Genomic DNA, 27,300 nt, shown 5'->3' with positions numbered 1-27,300 from the left:
GCCAAGTCAAATTATTTTTGCTAGGTAAATTCATTATAAATACGCTAAGAGGAAACTGTTCATTAGGGGTGTGCAACGAACCCGCCAAAACTAGCTCAACCCAACTCAACCTACTGGATTAGGTCGGTTTGTAAGGGTTGATGGATTGAGTTAGGTCATGAATTTATTTATTTTTTATTATTATTATTTTTTGCCCTTCTTCCTAAATAAAACTTAAATCCTAAGTTCTTAGTGTTACGCTCTTGATTATTTGTGGTTGTGTTATTCTAATACTCAATTTATTAATAATAATAATAATAGTAATTTAAAAAAAAAAAAAAAATTGTCAAACCCGACCCAATAAGATCCAAGTGGGTTGGGTTGGGTTAGGGTGAATCCCTGTGATGGGTTGGGTTGAGTTGGATTTTTTTTAACCTAACATGATGGATTGGGTTGAAAAAACTCCTTAACCAAACCCATGCATACCACTACTGTCCATAAACATGTATAAAAAGAAATTTCCTAAGTGATTTGATACGTGTGAAGGCTGCAGTGATTTGATACATGTGAAGGCTGCTGCAATGGCGTACGTATATCTCAAAATTTTTATAACCCATGATTACACAGCTCATAAGGTCATGATCAATATAATGTATATATATTGATTTGATTGTAAACAAGAATAAAAAGATACTATTCATTGAAAAAAAATCATCAAATATAAAGTTACTACACTTGCACACTTCCATTACATCAATAATACAGCTTTGATGGGGACAAATAGCTTATGGGTAAAATTCAGGTCCAGTAACTTAGATGCAATATATTACCCATAGATTATTATAAACTTTAATTCAAAAAAAAAAAAAAAAAAAAAAAAAGAGAGAGAGAGAAAAGGGAAAGAAGCTAACAGCTATTTGCTCTATGAAAAAAATTACATCTGATTACAGAGAATATTATATAAGGCACTACAGCTATCAAATAATTATAAAGAAAGCAACCAAAATCTTGTAAAAGGCGGATTGTATAACACACATATATCTACCTTAAGGAAGAACAAAGGGCCAATAGAAATGAAAAGGTTGGTCCACTCTTACCTCAATGAGGCATGGGACGGCTTTCAGGATCATATAAGCCAGCAATAACTGCTATGAAAACCCACAACATGAGCATGCTTATTATGGCAGTCCTCAACACCTGGTCACAGTTACCATTTAGGTGCATATCAATCCCATCAGCTAGATACGGTGCAGGTGGATCCTCACCATCACTAACAACTGCGATATGCTCAAACTTGTTCATCTTATTTGTAAGAGGCTGCTGCCTAAAACAGATGCTGATGGTTGAACATTTTGTGCATGTGCATTTACCATCAAGATATGATGGTAATTCTTGAAGGTAATCAGAGAGAACCTTCTTGTACATCTCCCCTACAATTTTCAACTTTTTCCGAGTGATGGGCTTTAGAACCTGAGAAACAGCCAGAGATTTGAAATCAAAACAAAGCTCATACAAGAGAAACTGAAAAGCAAAAACATCAAACATTTAAAGACCAATCGGACAAACTTACTTGAATAAAAGTTTTAGCAATAACACGAACAACTGGAGGAAGACGAATAACAAACAAACAGCCAAGACGGTTTGGGAAGTGGTCTTGCAGAAGGTAAGAACAGGATCTCAACATTTGCATTGGAATTTTCAAAGGAGATAGCCCTTCACAATCCACCAAAACTGTAATTTTCGAATTTTCTGAATCAACTAAACGCAAGACTCCATGCTCTATCTGAGATACTGTAGTTATAACCATTGAATTAGTTACAATACCACATGGAAAACTGATGGGACAAATAGGATAAAAATAAATACATAAATAATAGAATTTTGCACTTTGAGACAAATGTAAATGAGTTGTTTTAAAAAGACTCAAAACCATCTGATAGTAAAGCCTTAATTTGGGTTCCTCACTTACAAGAAAAATATATATTAATAGCAGGAAGTTGCACATGAAAATATTAGGCAAAAAGTAGATTTTTGGTTCTCAACTTTTAGGGAAAATTTCATTTTAGTTTCAGAAAACTAATTGGGTCAATTTAATTCCCAATTTTTTCAACATGTTTTAATGTTACTCATGTTGTCATCGAATCACAGAAATTACTGAGTTGATGGTAACTTGGGGTTGTAGTTTTCCTCTCGTTTTGGAGGTCTGTTTGGTTGCTAAGAAAAACTTTGAACAAAAGAAAAGGAAACGAATAGAGAATCTGGAATTTGTGTTTTGTGCTGTATCGATTGGGATTTGATTTAGAAATGTGATTTTATTAGGGAGAGGTTTTTGGAAGTTGTTGGTACTTGGTTGTCTTGAACAAAATTAGTTTTTCTTTGATTTTCTTGAACTTTCTGGAGAAACAAAAAAGAGATTAAAAAAAATTTGTGACTTGTCTAAAACTCTAAATTGTGCCACATAAGCTGTTAAAGTGTCTATTTTATGTCCTAAACTCTTTTTTTTTTTTTTTTATTATTATTATTATTGTAATGGAGTGATACATAAGCATTTTATTAGACAAATCAGCTGGTCCCATGAATCAGACGACTACAAAGGTAATATTGAACATGGTTTTAAAAAAAAGAACTAAACTAACACAATTAATTTTGTAAAGACCAAAATGAAATCAATCAATCAATCTATATATATAAAAGTAGGGTCTTCATGTGGGAGAACAAGAGGTTCTACATTCTGTTCATTTAAACTTCCACCTCATCAATAATTAATATTTATGTCAAAAATGGCAGATGCATTTATTTCAATGTATTAATAAAGTTCAAAGAATTTGCATCATTCTCTGTGTGTGTGTGTGTTATTTCAATGTATTAATAAAGTTCAAAGAATTTGCATCATTCTCTGTGTGTGTGTGTGTTATTTCAATGTATTAATAAAGTTCAAAGAATTTGCATCATTCTCTGTTTGTGTGTGTGAGAGACAAACCATTTACACCTTATAAGTTTGGTTAATTTCACTTTAGTCCACTTGATCCGGACACAAGGTACAAGCTCCCAATTATATGCATGTATGGGAGGAAGAACAAAAAAAAGACAGCCCAACCTGTGGTCTTATGGATGGAGCCTGTTAGTAATTGGGCTTGAGATTAAGCAAACCCGAGCATTTAATAATTAGGCTTTATGCATTTTATTGTTAGCTATTTAAGCATTTTTTCTGATTATTGTAAAACAGTTTTGAGAATTATAAAAAAAGTGTGTTTCTTTTTACACTGGTGCCAACTCCAGTTTTGCTTGGTGCTGACTCCAAGCAACCCTTAGGTGCTAACTCCTAGGGTTTATTTTTGATTCTATTGTTGTTTATTTGTTCCATTGAAATAGTGTGGTTGTCCTACGTCACTACTAAACTTAAAGTTTGCCATCTTCGCCTGTTAACCTTAGTAGCCTAAAGTTTTACCATGTGACACATTCTTAGAGAATAAAGCAAATTCAAAAAATATCCAACAAAAACAATTTAACAAGCAATCAAGAATGTAAAAAGAATAATAATTTTTTTTTAATAAAGATTTATTGATATAAAAAAAAGAGACACCCAAGTAAACAGGAAGTATACAGGGGTGCACATATCAAATACAAAAATTATTTAAATCAAGTAAATCCAAAATTGAAGAAAAGGGTTGGTTTCTCCACACTGAGAACCAGTCCAATAAGATTATAAAAAATAAATGCTTGAAATCAGGCACAGAATGCTCACTGCCTTCAAAACACCTACTATTCTTTCTTTCCAAATACACCACATCATACAATGAGGAACAACAATCCATATATATCCATTACGATGGCAACCAAATCGACCTTGCCAGCAAGCACAAAGCTCAACAACAGACATTGGCATAACCCAACAAACTCCAAATAAACCAAAAATCATATCCCACAACTCCAAAGCAACAAGATAATGAAGGAATAGATGGTCAACAGTTTCACTATTACACTTGCATATATAACACCAATTATGTTCTTAAGTTAGAAAAGTAATTAAGTATTTAACAATTTACTCTAAATTATATGTTCATATTCTAAATTATATTTACCAACTTAATTAAGTAATTAAGTATTTACTAGTTAGAAAAGTAATTATATGTGCATATTCTAAATTATATTAATCTTAACAAGTTTAAATTTTCCCTTTATCTAATGGCATGTGAATAATTGAAGCTTAGTCCTCAAATATTATAGTGCTTAGTAAGTATTATAAATTAGTCATAAAAATAATTTCTTATCAACTATTTCAAAATAAACTAAGTATTATAATTAGTCATAAAAACAATTTCTTATCAACTATTTCAAAATAAACTTATAGTATACACGGGCATCGCGTAGGAGATTGAATAGTTCACCCTAAAAAGTCATTTTTCCCCCTATTTTCCCCTCCCCTTTCCATCCTCTCCCAAATCACCCCAACCAAACAGGCCCTAAAAGTTGAGAAGCAAAGAGTGATTTTTGCCAAAAAAAATTATTAATTGCTCCAAACAATTGTTTGCTACATTATCAAAAAATTCTATTTAAAAAAAAAAAAAAAAAATGTTGTCAAACTTGACGTACTAACTGAGCCAATGATGCTTTGAATGCCATATAATTGACCGCCAAATCTATAGTTCTTTACTTGAACTAAAGACTAAATCTCTCCAATATCAGGAGTGGTACTGAACAAAGCTTGTTGATGGGCTGGTGCTCTAAAATATAAAACAGCTTTCCATCAATGAACAGATCATTGTCACGGACTACGCTCAGCAAGAGGCTTGATGATATTGACCACAAGTTGGATAAAGCAAATTAAAATGGGCGCATCCTATGGAACTTGATAGGGACTCACCCATTTTTCATCCAACAAGTGCAAACAAATCTATACAACATATAGGCTAGCACAATTCAACCTTTTCTTTTCACAAGTAATAATAAATTTATTAAAACAAGTGAAATATATCATTTTTTTTTATGACATTGGACCCACCCCTGTGGAGTAAATCACCAATACATGACCCCCCCCCCCCCCCGGGGGCCACAACCTTGTATTGGGTAATCTAAGGAAAATCCTAGTTGGGATTGAACCTAGTATGTTTGGGTCTACAGTTCATCTCCAGCCTCCAACCACTAGGCTACACCCTGACGGGTCAAATGAACTATGGCATATACGCAAATACAAACACTTATATTTGTAAAATAAATGATAATAAAAAAATGAGCTAAAAAAAACCATTTTTTTTATCCCTTTAAAAAGCATCTTATCATAATTCTTCACTATAAATCTTATATAAGATATTCTTAACTTATCAAAAACTTAAATTGTTATAAAGACATTATCACATTAAAAAATGAGTGATGCCCTATTAATCTTGAATCTTGATGGGACACGGTCCTATATAGTCTCTTACTATATATTAAGATATTATTAGACTCAACAGAGGTTAGTTTGACATGTGGTCACTTCCTTATTTTTCAATTGGGAGAAAATGGAAGAAACCATAGGAGATACATGGTGACCAAAACATTTACCAGAGAGGGAAAGAAAACATACTGATTGCTTGAGCAAAGCGAGGTTTGTCATGAGATTTCAAGGTGGCACAAGCAAGTCCGAGCCGTACTATGAGACAAGGTTGATGCCTCACATCATATCCATGCCAAAAAACCATATCCGACCAAACCTCAAGTTCTTGTGCTGAAAGAATTCCATAAGTCTCCCTCCAGCGGATTGTCTTCTTAATTGATGAGAGCAAGCATGTAAAGTCACCATTAGCGGCACTGTAAAATCTATGGAGCTCATCTTCATTAATTCTGCATAAACACAATTATGTCATGGTCCACTGCAGCAAGAGAAGCCAAGAAATTCAAATATAAATATGCTAACTTAAAAAACATCATGCTATTTCCCAGAGTCATACCTAAGAGGTTATTTTACGTAAAAGAGATGAAGCATAAGAGACTTTTTCAGTTAAACTACCAATATAAATATAAATATAAATATATATATATATATATATGTATATATATAAATTTCTAAACAATGTTGTTTTTGGAGAAGGTTATGTAGTGGAGGGTGTAAATTGTAACTTTTTAGATAAGAGATTAAAATGATATTGGGCCCATTCTTGGAGGGACTAAAATGTACTTTTGCCAAAATAATACCAAACCCATATGCAAAAAATAAAATGCTCACTGAAGTATTATACAATATATTAGTATTATATAATAAAAGACAGGAATTTTAATAGGATAGTGCTTACATCATAATCCTTCTGCTCTGTGTTTATTAAAAACAGAAACATTAAGTGTGTCATATGATAATTGTTCAAATATGAAAATCACCCAATCACCTTTCTGGCAAAGTAATCCCTCGAATTTCAAGCTCCTTATATAGTTGTATCAACCAAGTTTCAGATGCCAAACTTTGAGAAGATCCATCAGAAGTCCTGGAAATTAAATGAAAACTATAATAAATAACTCAGAAAATAAATTGTAAAGATATTTACGCATACACATATATATACACACACACTAGTCTGTAACCCATGCAATGCACCAGAAAGAGAGAAAAAAAATTTCTAGTATGTTAAACTTTCTGGTGCATTGCATGTGTTACCGACTAGTGTGTGTATAAAAATGTATGTGTGTATACATAAATATAACTCAGCATGTCTATATATATATATATATATATATTTGATAAATAACAAAATATCATTAATCAAAAAGACCTAGGTACACTGGGAGTGTACATAGATAGAAGTACATCAAGATCGTAAATTACAATGATCAAGCATAACAAAAAGATTAGAACAACAAAAAGTAGAAAAAAGTCAAAAACAGGACACCAATCAGACATGCTGCGTAACTCAGCATGTCTATACTTAATGACATATATTTTGTTCATAGCCAATCCCAAGACTCAAAAAAGGAGGGGGGTTGTGGTTGATTGACGGCCAATGTAAATTTTAGTCACTCTATTATGAAATATGCTATAAAAAGCTCAAATGGATTTAGGTATCTAATCCAACACCAGGTAATATATTACCTAGTCAAATCAAATCCTTAGAACTATGAAAAGTCTGGTCAAGTTCAGCCAGCTCTAGATCCAATCATTGACTTCTATATTCAAATCTCATGAGTTGACATTGAAATCCCAACTTTCTAATAACATGAGATCCCAAGAGTTGACCAAATTTGAAAATGGAATGAACAATTTCTCAATGCGAACACGAAAACTTCACAATCTATAATAATATGAAAAGGGCGTTGTCACTCAAGTCAACTATCTTAACAGTTCAGGTAGGAACCTCAAACATCATCAGAAATCTGCAATTCCAGTCAATCAAATTAAGCTGATCCTAATAAACTTTAAAGTAGTATAGCAATTGAACTAAATCAGATTGCCTATCATCAACAGTCATCTTTTAGTTTTCTTAATAGACAAAATTTCAAACTTATAAGCACCATCCTGCTTAATTATATACCTTGTATCTAGATTAGACTGTTCAGAGGACTGCTCCAAATGCTGTTCTGAATGTGTATGAGAATCACCGACACCATCTGAGGTTCCACTGCTACACTCAAATTGATCAGAGAAAACTGTTGCAATTGAAAGGACTAGAATAGGCCTTGACAGTGCCTGAAAGCATGATATTTAAATATAAAAAAACCTGAAGAGCAGCAAATTTAAAAGAATTTGGAGAAGACAAGAAATAGAAAGCCATGCAATGGACATACCTGCATGCCTCCCACCAAATTCTTGAAGGGAGCCCATCTTTGAATCCACTTAAATGGTGGATAGCAAAGAATTTGCAGAGTCTGAAGACCATGCCATGCAAATGGACATTTGGCCATCGAGAACCTCCGTACTGTCTCCAATGCAGCAACTTTGAGTAAAAACACTGCTGCATGACTGACTGCATCACTTCCAAATATACCATGGCTTACTGAAGCTATGTGCCTAAAAGCATTCCGTGGAGAAGCTCTATGGCAAGAAGCAACTAAACTTCCTTTATACACCTTTTTCTCAGGTACGGCACTAGTTGCTTCAGAGCTTCCGCTCAATTGAGAACTATTCAAAGAGTCACCCATTTAGAAGAGCTGAAACAAGCTCACGATTCTCAATCCACCAGTACTCTACAGAGTAACTTTGACCATTTATTTACTTAAACTGCCGGAACCCCTGGAATCATCACAAGGAGTTACTTTAATTATGATACATTGATATCAGTAAAATCGCAGAGCCACCCATCTCAGGGTGCTAAATATCTAGCCTATAATCTTGGTTAACAAAGCAAGTACAATTATCAGCCTGATAAAAGGATTGACAAAATCAGCACCTGCAAAATAGAATAATTGGTTAAACTTACATATACAACAGGCCCTCACTCATCTTTGACCAAGGTGGCGATATAACATGCAATAATATCAAAGAGTATTAAGGGAAAGTGTGCATCATTTTCCTTCTCACAAACTCAATTCTTATATTTGCATGAAAATACCTAAACAAGCTAAACTGACAATTAACTCGCATGAGAAAGAACAATTCTCTAAATGGTTTGAATTGAATATAATGATTTGATTCATCAACTACTCTGAAAGCACTTACCAAGTTTGCAGAGATAAATCCAAATATGTCAATATATAATTCTTTACACACATAATTATCCTCTTGGCTGTGTGGCTCATTAGCACAACTTTTGATTAAGAATAAATTTTCAGTGTAGCAACTAGATTAAAAAACTAAATAAATAAAAATCTTTATTTCCACTACAATAGACAATGAAAATACTACAGAAATGAAAAACTTAAGATATTTCCTATTAAATTTTTTTTTTTCTTTTGTTCAAAGAAAGAGAAAGAAAGCCAGAAATTATCAGAAACATTTAGTAATCACAAAGCTAAATAGTTATTTAAACTTATAAACATCTCAAATTACATATATATTATAATCAACACACCAAAAGCCTAACCATTTTTTAGTGGGGAAAAAAAAAGAATAAAAAAAGAACACTAATTTATTTGCATTCTATGTACAATCAGCGGAGTACGATTAACAAGAAGCTCCAATGTCAGTGTTAATTCGCGATCACACATGCTAATGCATTCATAATTACACGATTTATTCCAAGAATAATTCAATCAAAATAACAAACAAACCAAGCAAATTCTTCAAACCAGTAACAAAACGAAGTAGAAATTAGCGAACTAGGATAATCAGACCTGGAAATCTTCACGTAGTCCCGAAATTGTAAAGAGCGATTTCTATATTGGGAGGATCACATCACATGGAGCTAGGGTTTGGTAGATTTGGCACTCTGCGAAACACAGAGAGACAGAGAGAATGTGTTGCCATATCGGTTTTTTCGGTGTTGTATTTATTATTGAGCTTTTTATTATGAATTGGGATCATTTCTGTGAGAGAAAGATTCGTCTTTGTTTATTCGTTCACAGTCTGTCAACGGTAGAAATTGAGAGAAGGGAGTGGGCGGGCCCGCACGTGACTCTCTGAGCCCGCCTACTCTTTGATACGTGTTCGGTGGAAAACTTGACCGGCGAGTATTTTATTTTTTATTAGTCAATTTTTTATTATTGAAAGACAGAATTTTAACAGCCAAATTTGCTACACTTTGATACGTGTTCGGTGGTCGTGTTTTTGTTTTCTATTTATTTATTTTTCAAGGTGGTTAGGTTGTGTCCAATCGTGAGACAAAGCTGAGTACTCGTTTGGGTACTGCTTTGTAAATTAACATCTACGGCTGGCGTTTGTAGTTCATGGGACCCACGACTACAATAGCTAAAATATCACGCCTACAATTGAAAAATATATCTGTCAATCGATCTTATGTGCTGTTTACGAGACCCACAAACCTCTTTTTTAGTTAAATTTTCATTAAAAATGGGTCACACAGTACTATTCACATATTTAAAAATTATTTTGTTACAGGTATTCAAACAGACCCCTTAAGCTCATTCACGTTGGTCTTTATAAAAAAAATTTGTCTATTTTATCATAATAATTTATTTATTTTTATTTTACACAACCATTTTAAAAACATCTCACATCAAAATATCTATTTCATACTACATTTTATTAAAATATTTTTTTTATTATTTTCCCAAATTATATCTCTTTTTTCCTCAACCCACGGTACTATTTACATATTTAAAAATTATTTTACTACAGTATTTTCTGTTTTCAGTAATAAGCAGTATCCAAACAGACCTTAAAGCTCATTCACGTTGGTCTCTGTAAAAAAATTTGTCTATTTTATCATAATAATTTATTTATTTTTATTTTACACAACCATTTTTAAAAACATCTCACATCAGAATATCTATTTCATACTACATTTTATTAAAAAAAAAATTTCCCAAATTATATCTCTTTCTTCCTCAACCAAATCACCAAGCTTAATGCCAAACGAGCACAAAAAAATAAAAAGAAGCCAGTCAAAAGCTCAATGCAACGCCCAAATAAAACCTATACATTTTATCATTAATCCCAACAAACCACAAAGTTCTCAAATATCAAATACCCAAATCAAATCTAACCCAAAAAAAAATACCAAAGTCAAATATTTAAAAAAATAAATAAATAAAACACACACACACACACACACACACACACACACACACACACACACACATATCTCAATTGCCCAAGTCAATTTCTTGCTAGATGTTTGTGATGGCTTTGGAGTGAAGTGGAGTTGGTCGAAGCTCCGATAGTGGCAGTGGTTGTGTTCGTTGCAATAGTATAGTTGAGATATGGGTTTTTCTTTGTGGGTTTGGTCTTGACTATAGGTTTGTGTAATTGAAGTATTTGATGTTGAGTTTGTGTGTAAGATTTTTGTTTAGGGGCGAATTTGTATAGAAGTATTTTATGATGAGTATGTGTGGGGATTCTGTGTTTGGAGAGCATATCTAATGAATGAGAGAGAGAGAGAGAGAGAGAGAGAGAGAGAGATAATAAAATATGAAATACAAAATAAATAGTAACTGTGTATATTTACACGGTTATTGTAATAGCAATGGATATTTAGACAATGTTAGCTTTACTAATGTTAGAGATTTTTGGGGTAAAATTGACCACTTTTTCTATTTCCTAATGACTAGTGTAATTTTAAGTAATGTTATAATACTGAATAAATTTTTATTAAATTAATGTTTCAAAAATTATACTGTTAATTATATGGTCTTAACATGCACACCAAGTTTGTGCTAATTGGATGTCATTTGCTATTCAATTTAGAAGGCCATCTTTTATGCACAATTTTTAAATTTTAAAAAACAATTAAGATTTAAACACTTAATTAATGACATAATTATCGATCTTAGATCATCATGAAATTTTGTAAGCATGTAAAGTACAAGAAGAAAATCTAATCTAACGATAGATTTATTAAAATTTGCATCCAATAAAGAAATACTAAGTGGTGTAATATTGTTTAAAGTTATATTTGTAAGTGCCAAGAATGAGTTGACATAATACAATCAATTTGTAAAGGATGGAACTTGAATCAAATAACCTAGCACAGTTGAAGAAGAAAAAGACAAGGAACAAAGAAGAATACTAGTCCTCTGCCTAGGTCCAAGGGCAAATACTCATATTAGATTGATCTCAAGAACGATTTGCTACAGTATTTCTCTCTTTGGGATTCTCAATGAACCTTCCCCCTCTTTCAGGAGGATCTCTTATATTATATAGCCTCTTTCCACTGATCTTGGCCCTCCATTTGTTGATCATGTAGGCCACTACTCAAGTGCTTATCCCATCAGATGCCTTCCCAAATCTTTTGTGAGTTATAGCTACCAAGACAACACTATTCAGGGGTTTTCTCCACATAAATACGGCTAGGAGGTTTGGTGGAGTGCATTAAATGTGGTGGCAGCTACCATCCCTTTAGACACATCAGGATAACCCCATTTCTAAAGCTCTTCCTCTACAGTGTGGCCTCCTCGGTCTCGGATATGACACATGACACTATTACCTTATTAAATTTGTGTATCCCACGATATTGGTGTAACTTAAATCCAACCTTATATATGAAGAAAAGGTAGCCAAAAAAATAAAAGAAATAAATTACATGATGATCTATATGAAGAAAGTTGTCAATGGATTACCATTAAATATTTATATAATATATGAATTAAAAATAATCAAATCCAAATAGTCGATCATCCTCTATAAAAGCAAGCCAATGTTTTTTATGGTTGAATAAGAGATTTAAGATTCAATTCTCACCTATACCAAAACTAATTGGTATCTTAATCTGATGATAAAAAGTGCAATCAACAAAGCAGACACATAGATTAAAATTCTATAATTTTTTTTTTTAAACACCCATGTCTCTACCATATATCTATACATATAATCAATGATTATATAATTTGCAAAGAATCCAGCCCATGCCCAAGCCATTTTTTAGCCCAATATGCTCAAGGTCAACTTGCTAAATGGGGCCCACACAGAGGAAAGAGCTCTTCAGCTCTTGTTAAAAGGATAAGGTGCCATAACTTGTAGCACAACTTATGCCACAACTCGCCCATGTGGCTAGTTGTGGTTGGTGGAGGGGTGTCCTCACATGTACTCACCATCACCCCTCCACCAACCACAACTTGTCACATAGGTGAGTTATACCACAAGTTATGACACTAGCAATGCTCCTTGTTAAAATCAAGTAGAAAAGCAAGTTAAAGCCAATGCGTAAAGAGAAAGCAAGTTGGTGCAAGCCTGATTTGAGCAAGATCGGCGAGACATCTACGCGTGGGGAAAAATGAGATAAGAGATGTTAGCATTAGCTCTGGAACATTATAGCTAAGGGGCAGATTCCAACCCACTTCTCGGAGGTAAAACCAACGGAGGACTTCACCTTTCTCTTTTAAAGAATGGCCTTTACATTGCCCTATGTCGATTCCCACTTTCACTCTTTTGCCTTGAGATTGGAGCTCCATTTACAACTCGCAGGGCTCCCATTCGCTGATGGGTGGGGAGTAGTTGATAATCCAACCAGCCCATTTTAATAGTAGGAGAAAGGAAAACGCTCCTTGTTTATCAAAGGCTCCGGCCCTTATAAAACTAAAAGAACAATCCCCAAGTCTATGCCACGAACCCCCACTCAAGAACGAGAAAGACTAGCATTTCTCATCAAACAAATATGGGCGATAGTGGCTGTTGGTCTGGCAGAGAGAAATTGAAGAAGACAATTATGCTAATCTAGAGAATATAAGAAGAAGAAGAAGAAGAAGAAGATGGAGGTTTTGGTCTAATGCCTAGCGAGAGAAGAATAAGGAAAACTTCTTATAATTTGTGCCGGTCTAGTTTTGATTTACCGGCTAAAATGCCCATTTTCTCGATACATCCAATATTTGGGCCAGTACATTTTTTTTTTTTTTTTTGGTATTGGTTCACTAATCGGTACGACAAATATCAACTAGTATGATAAGGTATATCAAACTAGGACAAAACTTAGGTACAGTACCTTATGTGCTGTTCCTTTTATTCCCCTCTTAAGATTCAGTCATGTGGCTACTTAATTAAAGAATACATTTCCATCCCATGAGAAAAAATTCACATGGCAGAATCTTAAAAAGGGAACCTAAGGAACAACACCTAATTCTTGCCCATCAAACTAGGGGTGTGCACGGTTTGATCAGTGTGATTTTTTCCTAAATTTATCACTGAACTGATAGGAATTGGTTTTCCCATAACCAGAACCGATGCACACTGACAAGTATCGGTTTTTCGACCGATAGCGGTGCGATTTTTTGCAGTTGGTTTCATTGGTTTTGTCGGTTTGAAATATATAAAAAAATATTAGTCATTAGACTCATTACTCAATCACAATTAGGTCCAACTATAATAATAAGATAATAATTTTTTTGACCAAATAAATGTTTTACAATGAATAAATCTTATTAGAAATATTTTTATATTTTATATTATCAATATCTTAAGTTAAGTTAGCATTAGTTCTTTAGAGACAGAAAAAAAAAAGTCAGTACTAGTGCAAGCCAATTGGAAAGTGTAAATCATGCAAACCACAAAAGTTTAGAGCATTCACATCAGTATGATCACAAATTAATTAGAAAATACCAAATTACCTGAGAATAGAGCAATAATTCATACTTTAAAGTTATAATACCATAAATAAATAAAAATCATATGTACACAACCTTTAACTATTAGTTAAAAAGATATTTTTTTTTATAATTATTATAAGAAAGAAAAATTTTATACCATGTGTTTTATTGTATATAATTCATATTCATTTAGGTAAACTTAGCATGAGTTTGGATAGAGTTGAAAGTTCCTTTTAACTGCATTTACGTTTATGTTAGTGGGACCTGTGTACTATTTACGAGACCCACAAATACTTTTTTCAGCAAAATTTTCATTAAAATTGAGTTCCACGGTACTATTCACACATTTAAAAGTTATTTTACTACAATGTTTTTAGTTTTTAGTAATAAGCGGTATCCAAATAGACCAGGAGGAGTATTCTTATTATTTTTTTCTTTTTTTTTGTTAACCATGGACTTGTTAAAAAAAAAAAACGTGTAGTGGTTTTCTGTTTCTGTTTTTTCAGATCAACGTGGCACTCTAAGCTTTATAAATTTTTTTTTTAAAAAAAATGGTGGATAACTTAGAAATCAAAACGTTTGAGTCGGGCAAGAGAGACCAGGTTCTTGACCGTGGTCAAACCCGAAACGGCACCGCATTGTCTTCCATTTCCATCCATGATACGGGCTTTCATCTCCACCATTCCATTCGCCGTTAGTGCAGATCCATGGCCAGAATTAAACAGAGGATCAATTTCCAGTTCTCTAACCTGTTTTTTTTAGTTGTGCTAGTAGCATATAATTGCACACAACCTTGTGCCACAACTCGCCACATAACAAATTGTAAGCGGTAAAAATGTGTCCTTGGATTATACGAAAACACACATTTATCCATTGCAACTCACCGTACGCAAGTTGTGGCACTTTTCTTTTTCTTATTCTTTTTTTTTTCTTTTTTTTTTTTTCACAATAACCACAAAACGTGGCACTGTCATTTATTCTGTTTGGATCATTGTTCTCTACTTTTCTCTTCATCAGCTCTACTCTAACTCTGGCTCTCTCTTCTGCAAATACGGAAGACTGAAGCATCAATGGCGACGCTAAGGTGTAATCTACCTAAAAAATATTACCTTCTGAGTTGGGGGGGCATGAGGATGATTTCTTTCTAGTAATTTACTAAGCATTTATTTTCTCTTTTTTCCCTTATTTCTATCTCTATATAATATATATGAATCGGTCGGTACGGTTTGTGGGTCGGCACCGGCGTCGGAAGGGTCATCAAGTTCGGTTCACCGGCGTCGAAAGGGTCATCAAGTTCGGTTCACCGGCATCGGCTCCTTCGGTCGGCCCAAAGTTCGGTGCGGTTTGGTCGGTGAGGTTGGGTCACTGCTCACCCCTATATCAAACAACAAGTCAACAACTACCGAAATGAACACGAACCGTTACGCGCCTTTTGGAGGTAAATGCACCGTTTGATGATATGGTTTAGCAATTTTCCTTGTTTAGAAGAGTTATGTCGGCTTCCTATATAATTCTAAAACATGTCTGTGTGTGTCGTGTCTCATTGATTCGCTTTTAACACGAGGGCTAAAAAATTCGGCCAAACACAATTCACAGAGGTTTTACTCTTTCTTCATCATAACAACATTCCCATTCCCAACCAAGGTCTCTCTCTTTCTCTCTCTCTCTTTGTGTGTTTTTTTCGTGCAATTCTTATATTCTTATTTGAAATTATACAATATTAGTGCACTAGATACATTATCAGCAACCACAATTTTCATATTGTTTCATCTCACAAAATTGTGTCTTAAATAAAATTAGTGTATTGTTTTCTTGAGTGGCACAAAATTTTAGATGTTCGATTTGAGATTATCAATTTTGAGTGCGAATATGCAATGAATAAATATATAAACAATTCAGATGGAAAAAAAATATGAGGGCGGTGCGTGTTAATTGATTTTCTTTTTTTTCCATTTGTTTATTTTATTTTATACTAGTGGGAGTAGAAGACTGGAATAAATATTTACAACAATAAATTGGAACCCTTAATTGGTATTGAATATAAACTCGACCCAAACCATCGGAAAATTGTGTAATTTCCCGTGTTTGTTTTTGGGTTCTCTGCAGGCTCTGAACTCTTTTGATTTGCATGCCTAAGCTTTTCTGTCATTTCTGGTATTTTAACGAGGACATGTTTTGATGTTAATTAGAAAAATAAAGAAAGAAAATATTTATAAAAAATGATTATTTTAATAATTTTAGGTCCACTTGTTGCCCTTCTACATATAATTTTTTAAACTACTTTATCTTTCAACCTGTCCTTTTCGGTTTGAAAATTTTTCTGCTTTCTTTTCTTGCCCCCCAAGTCTGTTGGTCTCCATCCAGCTAATATATATGCAGAGTGAGACATATCAATGTATGTGTTTGTGGATGTAGTTTGTAGTGGAAGCCTAAGTTTATATAATTGAACTGTGCGCAGGTTTTATAATTTGGGTGAACGACTAGAGTCTTTAAACATTCAGTGTAAAGCTCAAATGGGTCATCATCGTCATCTTCTTCTTCTGTTAATTTTAACCTCATTTTCATTGAAGTGCCAGTCATGGGGTTGGTTCTCTCCTCCTGCAGAGAATCAGTTTGATGAGAAAGATTCTTTTACAAAGGATAATTCTGGCCTTGCTGAATTCTCCATGGAAGGTTTTAATGATCCGAATGGAAAAAGGCTAGTAGAAAGTGCTAAGAAGAAATTGGTTGGTACAAACTCTTGTTGGCAAAATGCTTACCAGCATCTCTTTGCCGGATGCTCAGAGATTTTTGCGGTGGAAGAGAAACGATCTAGATTTGCTTGGCATCTTGGTGATTGTTTTCAAAAGGACTGTGGCAGGCCACCTTTTCCTTTCTGTGACCCAAAATCTGCCATGGTTAAATGCTTAAAGAACTTAAATGAAGATGAGCATAAGGTTTATCTTGAATTCTATCTTGAAACTAACTCCATCTGCCATCAGTTACAGTAAGTGTTATTTCTTCACATAGTTTAAATAATTTCTTTTCCTTGTCTAAATGAACCTAAAAACATAGGTTTTATTTTTTTTTTGGATGCTAATTTCAGGGTTCACGCATTCAAGCAACAAACAGAGAGATTGGTGAATGAATTGAAAACTTCAGCCCAACTCGCTGAAGAAAAATTAGAAATTATAGAAGGCAAAACAGAATCTCTATTGCAGAACTCAAATGAAATTTATGATTCTTTGAGTTCCATTGATACTCGAATTCAACTAGTAGCTTCAACAACTAAGGATGTAGGAGATCATATAGATGTTGTTCTCAAGCATTCAGAAGTTTTATATGAGCAATCAAAGGAGCTTGCAGCTTCTCAATCAGAGTTGCAAGAAGGACAAGTGGAAATGAGAAGAAGTTTGGTGGATGGGATGGCAACTCTTAAAGATTCTTACAACATTTTGGGCCAAGAAATAGATAATTTAAGAAATGAGGCCATTGAATTAGAGAAGGGGATAACTAAAGTTGGCGATGCAATGTCTACGAAGATGAGAAGTCTGCAAAGCAAAGCGGATGACATTGGGATTATGGCAGGGGTTTCCTTAGACAAGCAGCAACAACTTTTAGATGGGCAATCCACAGCACTTGAGGGTCTTCAAATTTTAACTAAATTTCAATCCAAAGCACTGGAGGAGAGCAGGTAAAATAGGAAACTAAATGATAAATTAAATTAAAACCATTGAATCTCAGTGAATATTTTTCTGCTTACTAATGAATTACAGGAGTACTCTGCAACAGTTAGCTGAATATGGCCACAGACAACAGGAAGAGCTTCTTCGGCGGCAAGAACAGATTCAGAGAGTTCATGACAACTTGATGGAAAATTCGAAGTCAATTTTGGCTGCTCAGGTTAGCATTTTCTTATGAACTGTACCTTTTTTTTTTTTTTTTTTTCTTTTTTAAGATAAAAGCAAAGAAGTTGCTTGGATTAGTATTCATTATTTTGACATATGGAATCTCCATCTCTGCTTTTAGGAATCTTTTGAATCAAAGCAAGCAAGCATGTTTATTGCTGTAGATAAGCTGTTTGCTTTGCACAATGCCATGCTGCTTGAATCACGATTAATCAAAGCTTTCTTTGTGTACTGTATATCAATCTTTATCATCTACATGTTCACTAGCACGAAGCAAACATACAAAGTCAGACCCTGGCTATATATCGGTATGTCTGACTACTTTTCCTTATTTTATATATATATATATATATATATCATTTTTAAATTTGGAAACCAATATTACCATAAAATTAATTTTTTCTGCAGGACTTTGTGCTACATTCATCATTGAAGTTGCAATACTTCGGCTTGCAACGAATGATAATATTGAACAAAAATCATGGATAATAAATTTGGTCAGGTCACTCTTTTTGCTTCTTGCTTCAATTCAGATTCTACATGCCATATACACATACAGGTATGCTGAAATAATGAAAAAAAATAAAAATTTGGGTAACAACTAAGAAGATTAATTTCTAGATTCCAAATTTAATTGAGTGCTTTGTAAATCATGCAGAGACTATGAAGTGCTGAACCATCAGATGCTACTAACATTAATTGAGAAGATTAATGGCATGCAAAGATACAAGGAGTTGGCATGGGACATGGATAGTGATGTAAACTGGTCAACATGGATTGACACTGAATTACCGGAAGATGTAAGCAAATTTGAAGACCCTGACTTCATAGTTCCAGAAGAAGTTGGAGAAAATTCAATCATGACCACTTCAAATACAAGACGTTATAATCTACGCAGCCGTCGAGTTCATTGAGAATCTTCTAGAGTGCTAGTATTAGTTTCCATGAACTCGACAATCTTCTTAGTGCTAGTATTAGTTTCCAACAAAAATTTACGATAATGTACTTTCAGATCAAACAGTGTATGTATTGGTTTCTTAATTTGGTAAACTTTTATGTTCAATAGAAATTTTTTTGATGCTACTTGATTGTGGGGGTAAAAATACAGCGTTTAAAGATTTTGCTAAACTCCTGTCTTATCCTTGTCTTATTTAAACATTTTCATATTATTTTTTAGATGGATGTGAGTGGAGTGGGTGCAGGGCTTCCAATGAGAAGCATGAAATAGAAGTTCTTTGGCAAACTAAATTTGACCATTAATAAGCAAGAGATCTATTCTATTAATAAGGTCCATTAATATTTCTTGATCAATACTGAGAAGTCACTTGTGCAACACCCAGATAAGTTTCATATTGTACATTCTCTTCTGCCGCCTTTTGTATATATATATATAAGTCTAATTTAAAAACACCCAGACAATTCCTCAAGCCAAATTACATTTAAAAGCTTAAGTTAGCAAACAGAGATTTCCCCTATTGCTTTTCATTCATTCTCTGCCTCACACACTCTCTCTCTCTCTCTCTCACACACACACACACACACTGGTTTTATCAGCTTTGCTTGCGCTATCTTCTCCAGAACCACTGCTTCTCCACGTAACCATAACCATATCTGCTATAATATAACCAGCATCTTTCATTTGAAGAACTCTTACTATTGGAATTTTAGAATTCTTGAAAAAAAATTGGGGCAGAGTTTCATGTTCTTGAAAATAAACCCTTCATCATCTATATACTAGTATTATTGAAACAATTGATGGGTTTCCATAATGGCCCAGAATCCCATTTGAACGGGGTGGCTTACTGGCTTCAGACCAATAGGAACATGGAGGTAAGGGGTACCTTTCAAGATTCTACAAAGAAAGATAGAAAGGATCATGACAGAAGCAAGGATCAAGTGAAGAAGAAGACTCCCAAGTCTGCTGCTTAAACTACAGCTATACACTCTGCTACTTAAACGACAACTTCATAAGCTGTGTTAGTTTTCATTTTATACTGCATGTAGTTTTTGTATCACTGGTGTTTGGTTTTAGTAAGCACGTGAATAGCACGTGTGTGGAAGTTAGTTTTTATTAATCCAGTTTTAAGGGAAATCTATTAGATTAGTTAGTTGATTCGTTTCCCCTGTTTTTCCTTTACCAGGTGTATATATATATAGTTAGTCTCTGTACAGATCAGATAGATGAATATACAGAAATTTCTCCAAGCTCGAAATCCTCTTTTCTCTGTTTTCCAAATTTGGTATCAGAGCAATTTTTAGCTTCCGCTTAAATTTCTCAATTCCTTTTCTTCCCAAAAGTTAGGGTTCCTTTTCTTCTTTAGAATCTCGAAGCTTCATCAATGGCTTCTTCTGATCAAGCTTCTGCGATCTTCACTATTGACGAATCGCACCCATTTTTTCTTCATCATGCTGAAAATCCTAGTGTGATATTAGTCTCACAACCACTGATTGGAGGTGAGAACTACCCTACATGGGCGCAATCAATGGAGAGAGCTCTAAGGATCAAGAATAAGTTTTGGTTGATTGATGGATCAGCTTCTCTGACTTCAGCCATGGAGAAAGTTCCTCTATTGGTTCAAAGCTGGTCACGATGCAATGAAATTGTGGTTTCTTGGATTGTTAATTGTGTTTCTCCCAGGTTAGCCACAAGTATGGTGTACCGTAAGACTGCTAAGGAAGTCTGGAAGAAGCTTCAAAACATGTTTTCTCGGGGTAATGGACCTAGGGTTTATCAATTACAGAAGGATCTTGCAAGTTTTTCTCAAGGTGAGCTATCTGTGACTGAATACTTCACCAATCTTTCAATTCTATGGGATGAATCGCAGAACTATGAACCTTTTCCTACATGTTCTTGTGAGAAGTGTGTGTGTCATATAAATGAGAAGATCTCAAATATTCATCACAGAGAGGTTGTTATGCAATTTTTGAGGGGCCTCAATGACTCTTTCTCTCACATTCGTGGACAAATTTTGTTGATGGATCCTATTCCATCTGTTGAGAAAGTCTTCTCCTTGCTGATTCAAGATGAGAAGCAAAGATCAGTTAGGCATGGCAGCAACAATGGTCCTTTTGTGGAATCCACAACACTTGCAGCTAAGACCATGAATCTTGATTCCAAGACCTTCAAGAAAACTAAGGAAAAGCCTACTTGCAGCCACTGTGGATTGTGTGGTCACACTCTAGAGAAATGCTATAAACTCCATGGCTACCCTCCTGGCTACAAGACCAAGCCAAGGGCTAATCAGGTTTCATATTTTGATGATGCTCAAGAATCTGTTCCTGTTACCACTCATCAAGCATTTCTTTTTACAATGGAGCAATGCCAGAAATTGCTTGCTATGATTGGAGGGAATGATGCTCAGGCCAACACTGTTGCCATGGCAAATAATATTGCTTTCAATCAGGCTTCATGCTCTCAGTCCACACCCCTAGCAGGTAATCTCAAGCACTCCATATTTTTTGCAAAACTTGTTAACAGAACTGCCTTTGGTGTTGATACTTGGGTCATGGATACAGGTGCAAGTGATCATATTGTCTGTTCTGTCTCTCTTTTTCAGTCTTATACTATTGTTTCACATTGCGTTGTTGAATTGCCAAATGGTGAATCAGCACATGTTACTCACATTGGCATTGTTAAACTTTCTAATTCTCTTATTCTTGAACATGTTCTCTGTGTTCCTTCCTTCTCATTCAATCTCTTGTCTATCAGTCAACTTACTCAAAAATTGCCTCTGTGTCTTGTTTTTTTGTCCCAATATTGTTTCATTCAGAACCTTTCATGTTGGAAGATGATTGGAGTGGGTGAAGTCCATAATGGTTTGTATCTGCTACAGAAGAGTACATCCAGGACTACACCTTCTCTGTCAGATCATCTTTCCAATCACAGGTCCTTCAAGTCAGCTTTTTCCTCTTCTGTTTCTTCTAAAGACATGTCAATCTTGTGGCATTTTAGGTTAGGCCATCCATCCTTGAGCAGAAAGTCTATTTTACAGAATGTTTTACCTTCTTTTTCATCCAAATGTACTGATGTTTGCACCATTTGTCCTTTGGCAAAGCAAAAGAGATTGCCTTTTCCTTCTCAAAATAATCTGTGTAAAGTCCCCTTTTGAACTTCTTTTCCATAAACCACCTTCATTTGATCACCTTAGAGTTTTTGGATGTTTGTGTTTTATCTCTACTCCTCCTGTTCATAGGTTGAAATTTGACTCTAGAGCCCTTCCTTGTGTCTTCCTTGGTTACCCCTTCAATGTGAAAGGTTACAAAGTCCTTAATCTGCATACTAGGAAAATCACTATCTCTAGAGATGTTATATTTCATGAATCAATTTTTCCTTTCTCTCCTTCTTATAAGTCTTTGTTATCTGAGTCACTTCCATTGTCAATTCCTTTACATACTATTTGTCATCCTGTTTTTGATGGTTCTTCTAGTCCTAGTTCTGTTTCTGCAGACGCACCTTTGAATCCGAGGACTCCCTCATCTAGTCCTTCCTCTATTTTGGTTGGTTCTTTACCAATTCCCTTGCCTGCTGATCCTGATCAGTCCACTTCCATGTCAGTTGATCATCCTGCTGTGTTCACTAATCAGCAACCTTCCACCATGTCTAATGATCAACCTCTTGTGCTGCCTGATCAGCCCACTTCCTTATCTAATTCTGATCAGCCTGTTACCCTTAGAAAATCTACTAGGGTCAGTCATAAACCAGCCTACCTAGATGCTTACAAATGTCATCAAGTATCTTCTCAATGTCATACTCCCTCTAGTACTGCCCATCCTTTGTCTTCCTACTTGTCTTCCCACAAGTTGTCATCTAAACATTTACACTTCTGCAATATGATCTCCTCCACTGAGGAACCTAAGTTTTATCACCAGGCAGTCACTGATCCCAAGTGGAGAGAAGCTATGGCTGCTGAAATTTCTGCCCTTGAAGCTAACCATACTTGGGTTCTCACTCCCTTGCCTTCTCATAAGAAAACTATTGGGTGTAAATGGGTATATAAGATGAAATATAAGTCTGATGGGAGTGTGGAGAGATATAAGGCTAGGCTGGTTGCCAAAGGCTTCACTCAAAAGGAAGGCCTTGATTATTTGGAGACTTTTTCTCCTGTTGCAAAGTTGGTTACTGTCAAAAGTCTCCTTGCCATAGCTGCTGTGCAAGGCTGGTTTTTATGTCAACTTGATGTAAATAATGCCTTCCTTTATGGTGATTTGAAGGAAGAGGTATATATGGACCTTCCACCAGGCTTCCACAACAAGGGGGGGCTTGTATGCCAACTTGTCAAATCCTTGTATGGTCTGAAACAAGCTTCCAGACAGTGGTTTGCTAAGTTTTCCACTGCTTTACTCATGCTGGGTTTTACTCAATCTAGAGCAGACTACTCCTTGTTCACTAAGAAGACTTCTACCTCATTCATTGCTCTTTTAGTATATGTTGATGATATTTTACTTGCTAGTGACAATAAGCAAGCAGTGGATGAATTAAAGGTTCTTCTTGATCAACAGTTTAAATTGAAGGACTTAGGTGACTTGAAGTTCTTTTTGGGTCTTGAAGTGGCAAGGGCTGCAAGTGGCATTAGCTTGTGTCAAAGGAAATACATCCTAGACCTATTAAAAGAAGCTGGCATGATGGGGTGTAAACCAGCCAAGATTCCAATGGATCCTAATGCCAAGCTTAGTAAGTATGAAGGTAAAGCTTTGCAAGATCCTAGTTCCTATAGGAGGCTTATAGGAAGGCTTCTATATTTAACCATAACCAGACCAGATATAACCTTTGCTGTGAATCGTTTGAGTCAATTCATGGCATATCCTAGAGAACCACACTTACATGCAGCCAATAAAGTCTTGCAATACCTCAAGGCAACACCAGGTCAAGGCCTATTCTTTTCAAGTAAATCAGACCTACACTTGAAAGCCTTCACAGATGTGGACTGGGCTTCTTATCCTAACACTAGAAGGTCTGTGACAGGGTTTTGTGTCTTCCTTGGTGAGTCTCTAGTCTCCTGGAAGTCTAAAAAGCAACAAATAGTCCCAAGATTCTCAGCAGAATCAGAATATCGAGCCATGGCAGTAGCTGTTTGTGAGGTAGTTTGGCTTCTGTATTTACTTAGTGATCTTCAAGTCAACCATCCTCAAGCAGCCCTTCTGTTTTGTGACAGTCAAGCAGCCCTTCACATAGCTGCAAACCCGGTTTTCCATGAAAGGACGAAGCATATTGAAATAGATTGTCATCTAGTGAGGGATAAGGTTTTGGAAGGGTATATCAGAATGTTACATGTTAAAACTAATTCCCAAATTGCAGATTTGTTGACAAAGGCTTTAAATGCTCATCAATTTTCTTTTCTTGTGTCCAAGTTGAATATGGTCAACATTTTTGCCCCTCTTCCACTTGAGGGGGGGTGTCAAGATTCTACAAAGAAAGATAGAAAGGATCATGACAGAAGCAAGGGTCAAGTGAAGAAGAAGACTCCCAAGTCTACTACTTAAACTACAGCTATACACTCTGCTGCTTAAACGACAACTTCATAAGCTGTGTTAGTTTTTGTATCACTGGTGTTTGGTTTTAGTAAGCACGTGAATAGCACGTGTGTGGAAGTTAGTTTTTATTAATCCGGTTTTAAGGGAAATCTGTTAGATTAGTTAGTTGATCCGTTTCCCCTGTTTTTCCTTTACCAGGTGTATATATATATAGTTAGTCTCTGTACAGATCAGATAGATGAATATACAGAAATTTCTCCAAGCTCGAAATCCTCTTTTCTCTGTTTTCCAAATAGCACCAAAATATTGAAGTGATCATATGGTTAATGGCTGTAAGTTAATTTAGTACAACAAAGAATTTTCTACCAAGAAATCTTATAGTGTTGAGTTTTAATATATATTTCATCAAAATTTGTACGGGAGCGAAAATTGGTTTAAAAGAAGAGAAATAGATCGTAACACATAAAGAAGATTTGCTTCATATTGATTTTAAAGACTATTGTATAAGTGTAAGGAAAAATTTTAGCTACAATTAAAACTGGTTGTAGTTTAAGGTTACAACTTTGCTCAATATTTTTTTATTGGAAGTGAATTTTGACAATCAATCATTGAATTACATTTTCTTCTTATATCCTCCATACTTGCAAAATTTCTAGAAAATTAAAAATTAATAACTATGTCATCAATAAATTATTTAAATTGCAAGTTGTTGAGGTCCAAAATTTCACAAGAAAAGCCCATTTCATGAAAAGTAAAGAAGGCACAATTCGTGCAGCAAGAAGAATCAACATCAAGGTCCTATGTATGTTCAGATTTCCAGCAAAAAAGGCCATTAAAAAATCCAGCAAAATCCAGTGAAAGAACTGGGTCGGGATACCCAGAGGCTGCTAGAGGCCCAGGATCCTTGGGACGTGCAGCACAGCTAATGTGGGATTGAGATAGCTCAAGAGGGGTACCACGAAATACAAGAAATGAAGAATAGATATGTCCTTCTCAAGTACCCAGTGGTGCAGCAAAGAACTAGAAAGCTTGGAAAGTGACAATTCATGAACAAAAAGCTGGTACATCGAGAAACCCAGAATGAAGAACTATAAAGGGAAGTGGTTGGGAAAACCTTCAGCCCAGCAGAAATGGATTCCGCTCACTTGGGAAAAATGACAGCAAGGAAAGACAACCAAAAGCTGAGTCTGAAAAGTAAAAAGTCTTGAAAGAAGAGAGGGTGAAGGTTAAATCACCAAGGACACCCTAGAATGGAAGGTCAGTAAGTGGCTTTTAGGAAAACAGATTTAAAAGAAGAAAACTATGAGAAACAGAGAAAGAATCAGCTATCAAAAATGGCTGGCATAACAGAAGCTCTGGTATCCAGGGAGCCAAAGGGGGGGAATCAATGGTATCCTAAACCCTAAAATGACACTATAAAAGGAGAAGACAGCCAACATTGAAAGAGGATTCAGAAATAGGGAATCAAAATAAGAATCGTTGAGAAAATTCTGTCAAAAACTCAAAGAAAGCAGAAAACAGCACCCAGTATCCTAGAAATAGCCACTATAGAACATACTTGAATTCAAAGGGATTCAAACTTTGCAAGTCTTAAAGGCTTAGATAACCATCTAAGTCTGTAATTTTTGAGCTTATTTAGACCTTGTAACATGTCTTAGTTAGCACATTGTAATCCACAATTAAGAAAAATAATGAAATATCTCATATTGATTTGAGGATTTCTAACAATTACTTCGCGTATTTCTTTATTATATTATCTTCCTTTACTACTTCTTGCTGCTCGATACATATATTCTTGCTTGTTAGTTTTTCCTTTTACTCAGCCAAAAACTAAGTCCTTTTACCGGGGTCCTCACTTCAACTTGGGTCTTGGACATAATTAGCCTCCAAAAAAACATATGCCAAAACATACACATATCAGATATCTCTCTCTCCCACAAAAATCCTTCTCACCTAACCATCTTGAAAGGTAATGCCCAAGCAAAACCACTCGGACTTGAGTTCCAAACCCCACAAGTCTTGTGCAAAAGCACTAAGTCTGAGAGAATTAGGGCTAGGATCCTCGTGGCTAAATTATTCTCATGAAATTCATTTACATATATGTATATGTATTAAAATATATATCCTAATCTAAGAAACTAACAATTATTTGAAGATATGTGTATTATATAGTGTGTTTTATGTAGTACCTATAGAGGTAAAGGGAAAGGACAAAACTTTATTGCATAATAAACATGAAGAAAGATCATATAGTTCAGAGAATCAACATTCTGGGCTCTTACAGGCCTAGTACGCCCCGGGATCCCATGACAGTATGCCCGGGATCCCATGACAATACGCTCGGGGAGGAATCGCATTTTTGCCTTGAGAAGATTTATGTGACTTGCGCACAACTTGGTTCGTAATCAGCCCCCATTTAGCTACGGTAAACCAAGCACAGTCCACTAAACAACAAGTAAAGGGCCCAAGATCCTTGTTTCCACTTGGGCCTGTGTACTAAGAAAAAAAGCACTCTCACACAAGTTTTTGTAGTTTAAAATTATACATATAATAGAAGTTTATAGATCATATAATAAATAATATCCAATTGGAACAAAATTTGACACATGTACTAAGAGCATAAAGAACATGCAATCCATCATTTAAATTTTTAAATTATGTAGTAATGTTATTTTTTTTAAAAGAAAGTTGTAGCCTTAGGTTATAATTAATTTTGTAGCTAAATTTTGTCCTAAGTGTAAGATTTTTTAAGAAATGAAAAAGATTGATGTATCTTATATGTTCTTCAAATGCATTATAGTAGGCCTTTTAAGTTATTAATTAATACTTCAATAATAAAATGTAAGACTTAATCTTTTTTTCT

The 27,300-nt window shown here is 34.9% G+C and overlaps 2 protein-coding genes across 6 annotated transcripts; one reads left to right on the top strand and one right to left on the bottom strand.

The window, feature by feature from the left end:
- Window positions 1-872: 872 nt before the first annotated feature.
- LOC115987395 lies at window positions 873-9,525 on the bottom strand. Of its 4 annotated transcripts, XM_031110951.1 has the most exons (8): window positions 9,217-9,525; window positions 8,364-8,386; window positions 7,732-8,176; window positions 7,479-7,633; window positions 6,342-6,437; window positions 5,546-5,802; window positions 1,550-1,770; window positions 873-1,449 (listed from the first exon to the last, which is right to left on the bottom strand). In XM_031110951.1, exons 3-8 carry the CDS (start codon window positions 8,083-8,085, stop codon window positions 1,078-1,080), a joined length of 1,455 nt encoding a protein of 484 aa, XP_030966811.1. In that variant the 5' UTR covers window positions 8,086-8,176; window positions 8,364-8,386; window positions 9,217-9,525; the 3' UTR covers window positions 873-1,077. The 4 variants fall into 4 exon arrangements, with proteins under 4 accessions (XP_030966811.1, XP_030966795.1, XP_030966803.1 ...); XM_031110935.1 differs by lacking the exon at window positions 8,364-8,386 and having other exon boundaries at window positions 7,732-8,333; XM_031110943.1 differs by lacking the exon at window positions 8,364-8,386 and having other exon boundaries at window positions 7,732-8,305.
- A 5,550-nt stretch (window positions 9,526-15,075) lies between these two features.
- On the top strand, window positions 15,076-19,064 carry LOC115987383 (protein GAMETE EXPRESSED 1-like). Of its 2 annotated transcripts, none has more exons than XM_031110917.1 (7): window positions 15,076-15,517; window positions 16,538-17,065; window positions 17,165-17,752; window positions 17,835-17,961; window positions 18,088-18,274; window positions 18,375-18,525; window positions 18,625-19,064. In XM_031110917.1, exons 2-7 carry the CDS (start codon window positions 16,593-16,595, stop codon window positions 18,878-18,880), a joined length of 1,782 nt encoding a protein of 593 aa, XP_030966777.1. In that variant the 5' UTR covers window positions 15,076-15,517; window positions 16,538-16,592; the 3' UTR covers window positions 18,881-19,064. The 2 variants fall into 2 exon arrangements, with proteins under 2 accessions (XP_030966777.1, XP_030966772.1); XM_031110912.1 differs by having other exon boundaries at window positions 15,076-15,723.
- The last annotated feature ends 8,236 nt before the right edge of the window (window positions 19,065-27,300 follow it).

This window comes from Quercus lobata, chromosome 1 (assembly GCF_001633185.2).
Source record: "Quercus lobata isolate SW786 chromosome 1, ValleyOak3.0 Primary Assembly, whole genome shotgun sequence".
Lineage (NCBI taxonomy): Eukaryota > Viridiplantae > Streptophyta > Magnoliopsida > Fagales > Fagaceae > Quercus > Quercus lobata.
This window is presented reverse-complemented; position numbering and strand designations above follow the sequence as displayed.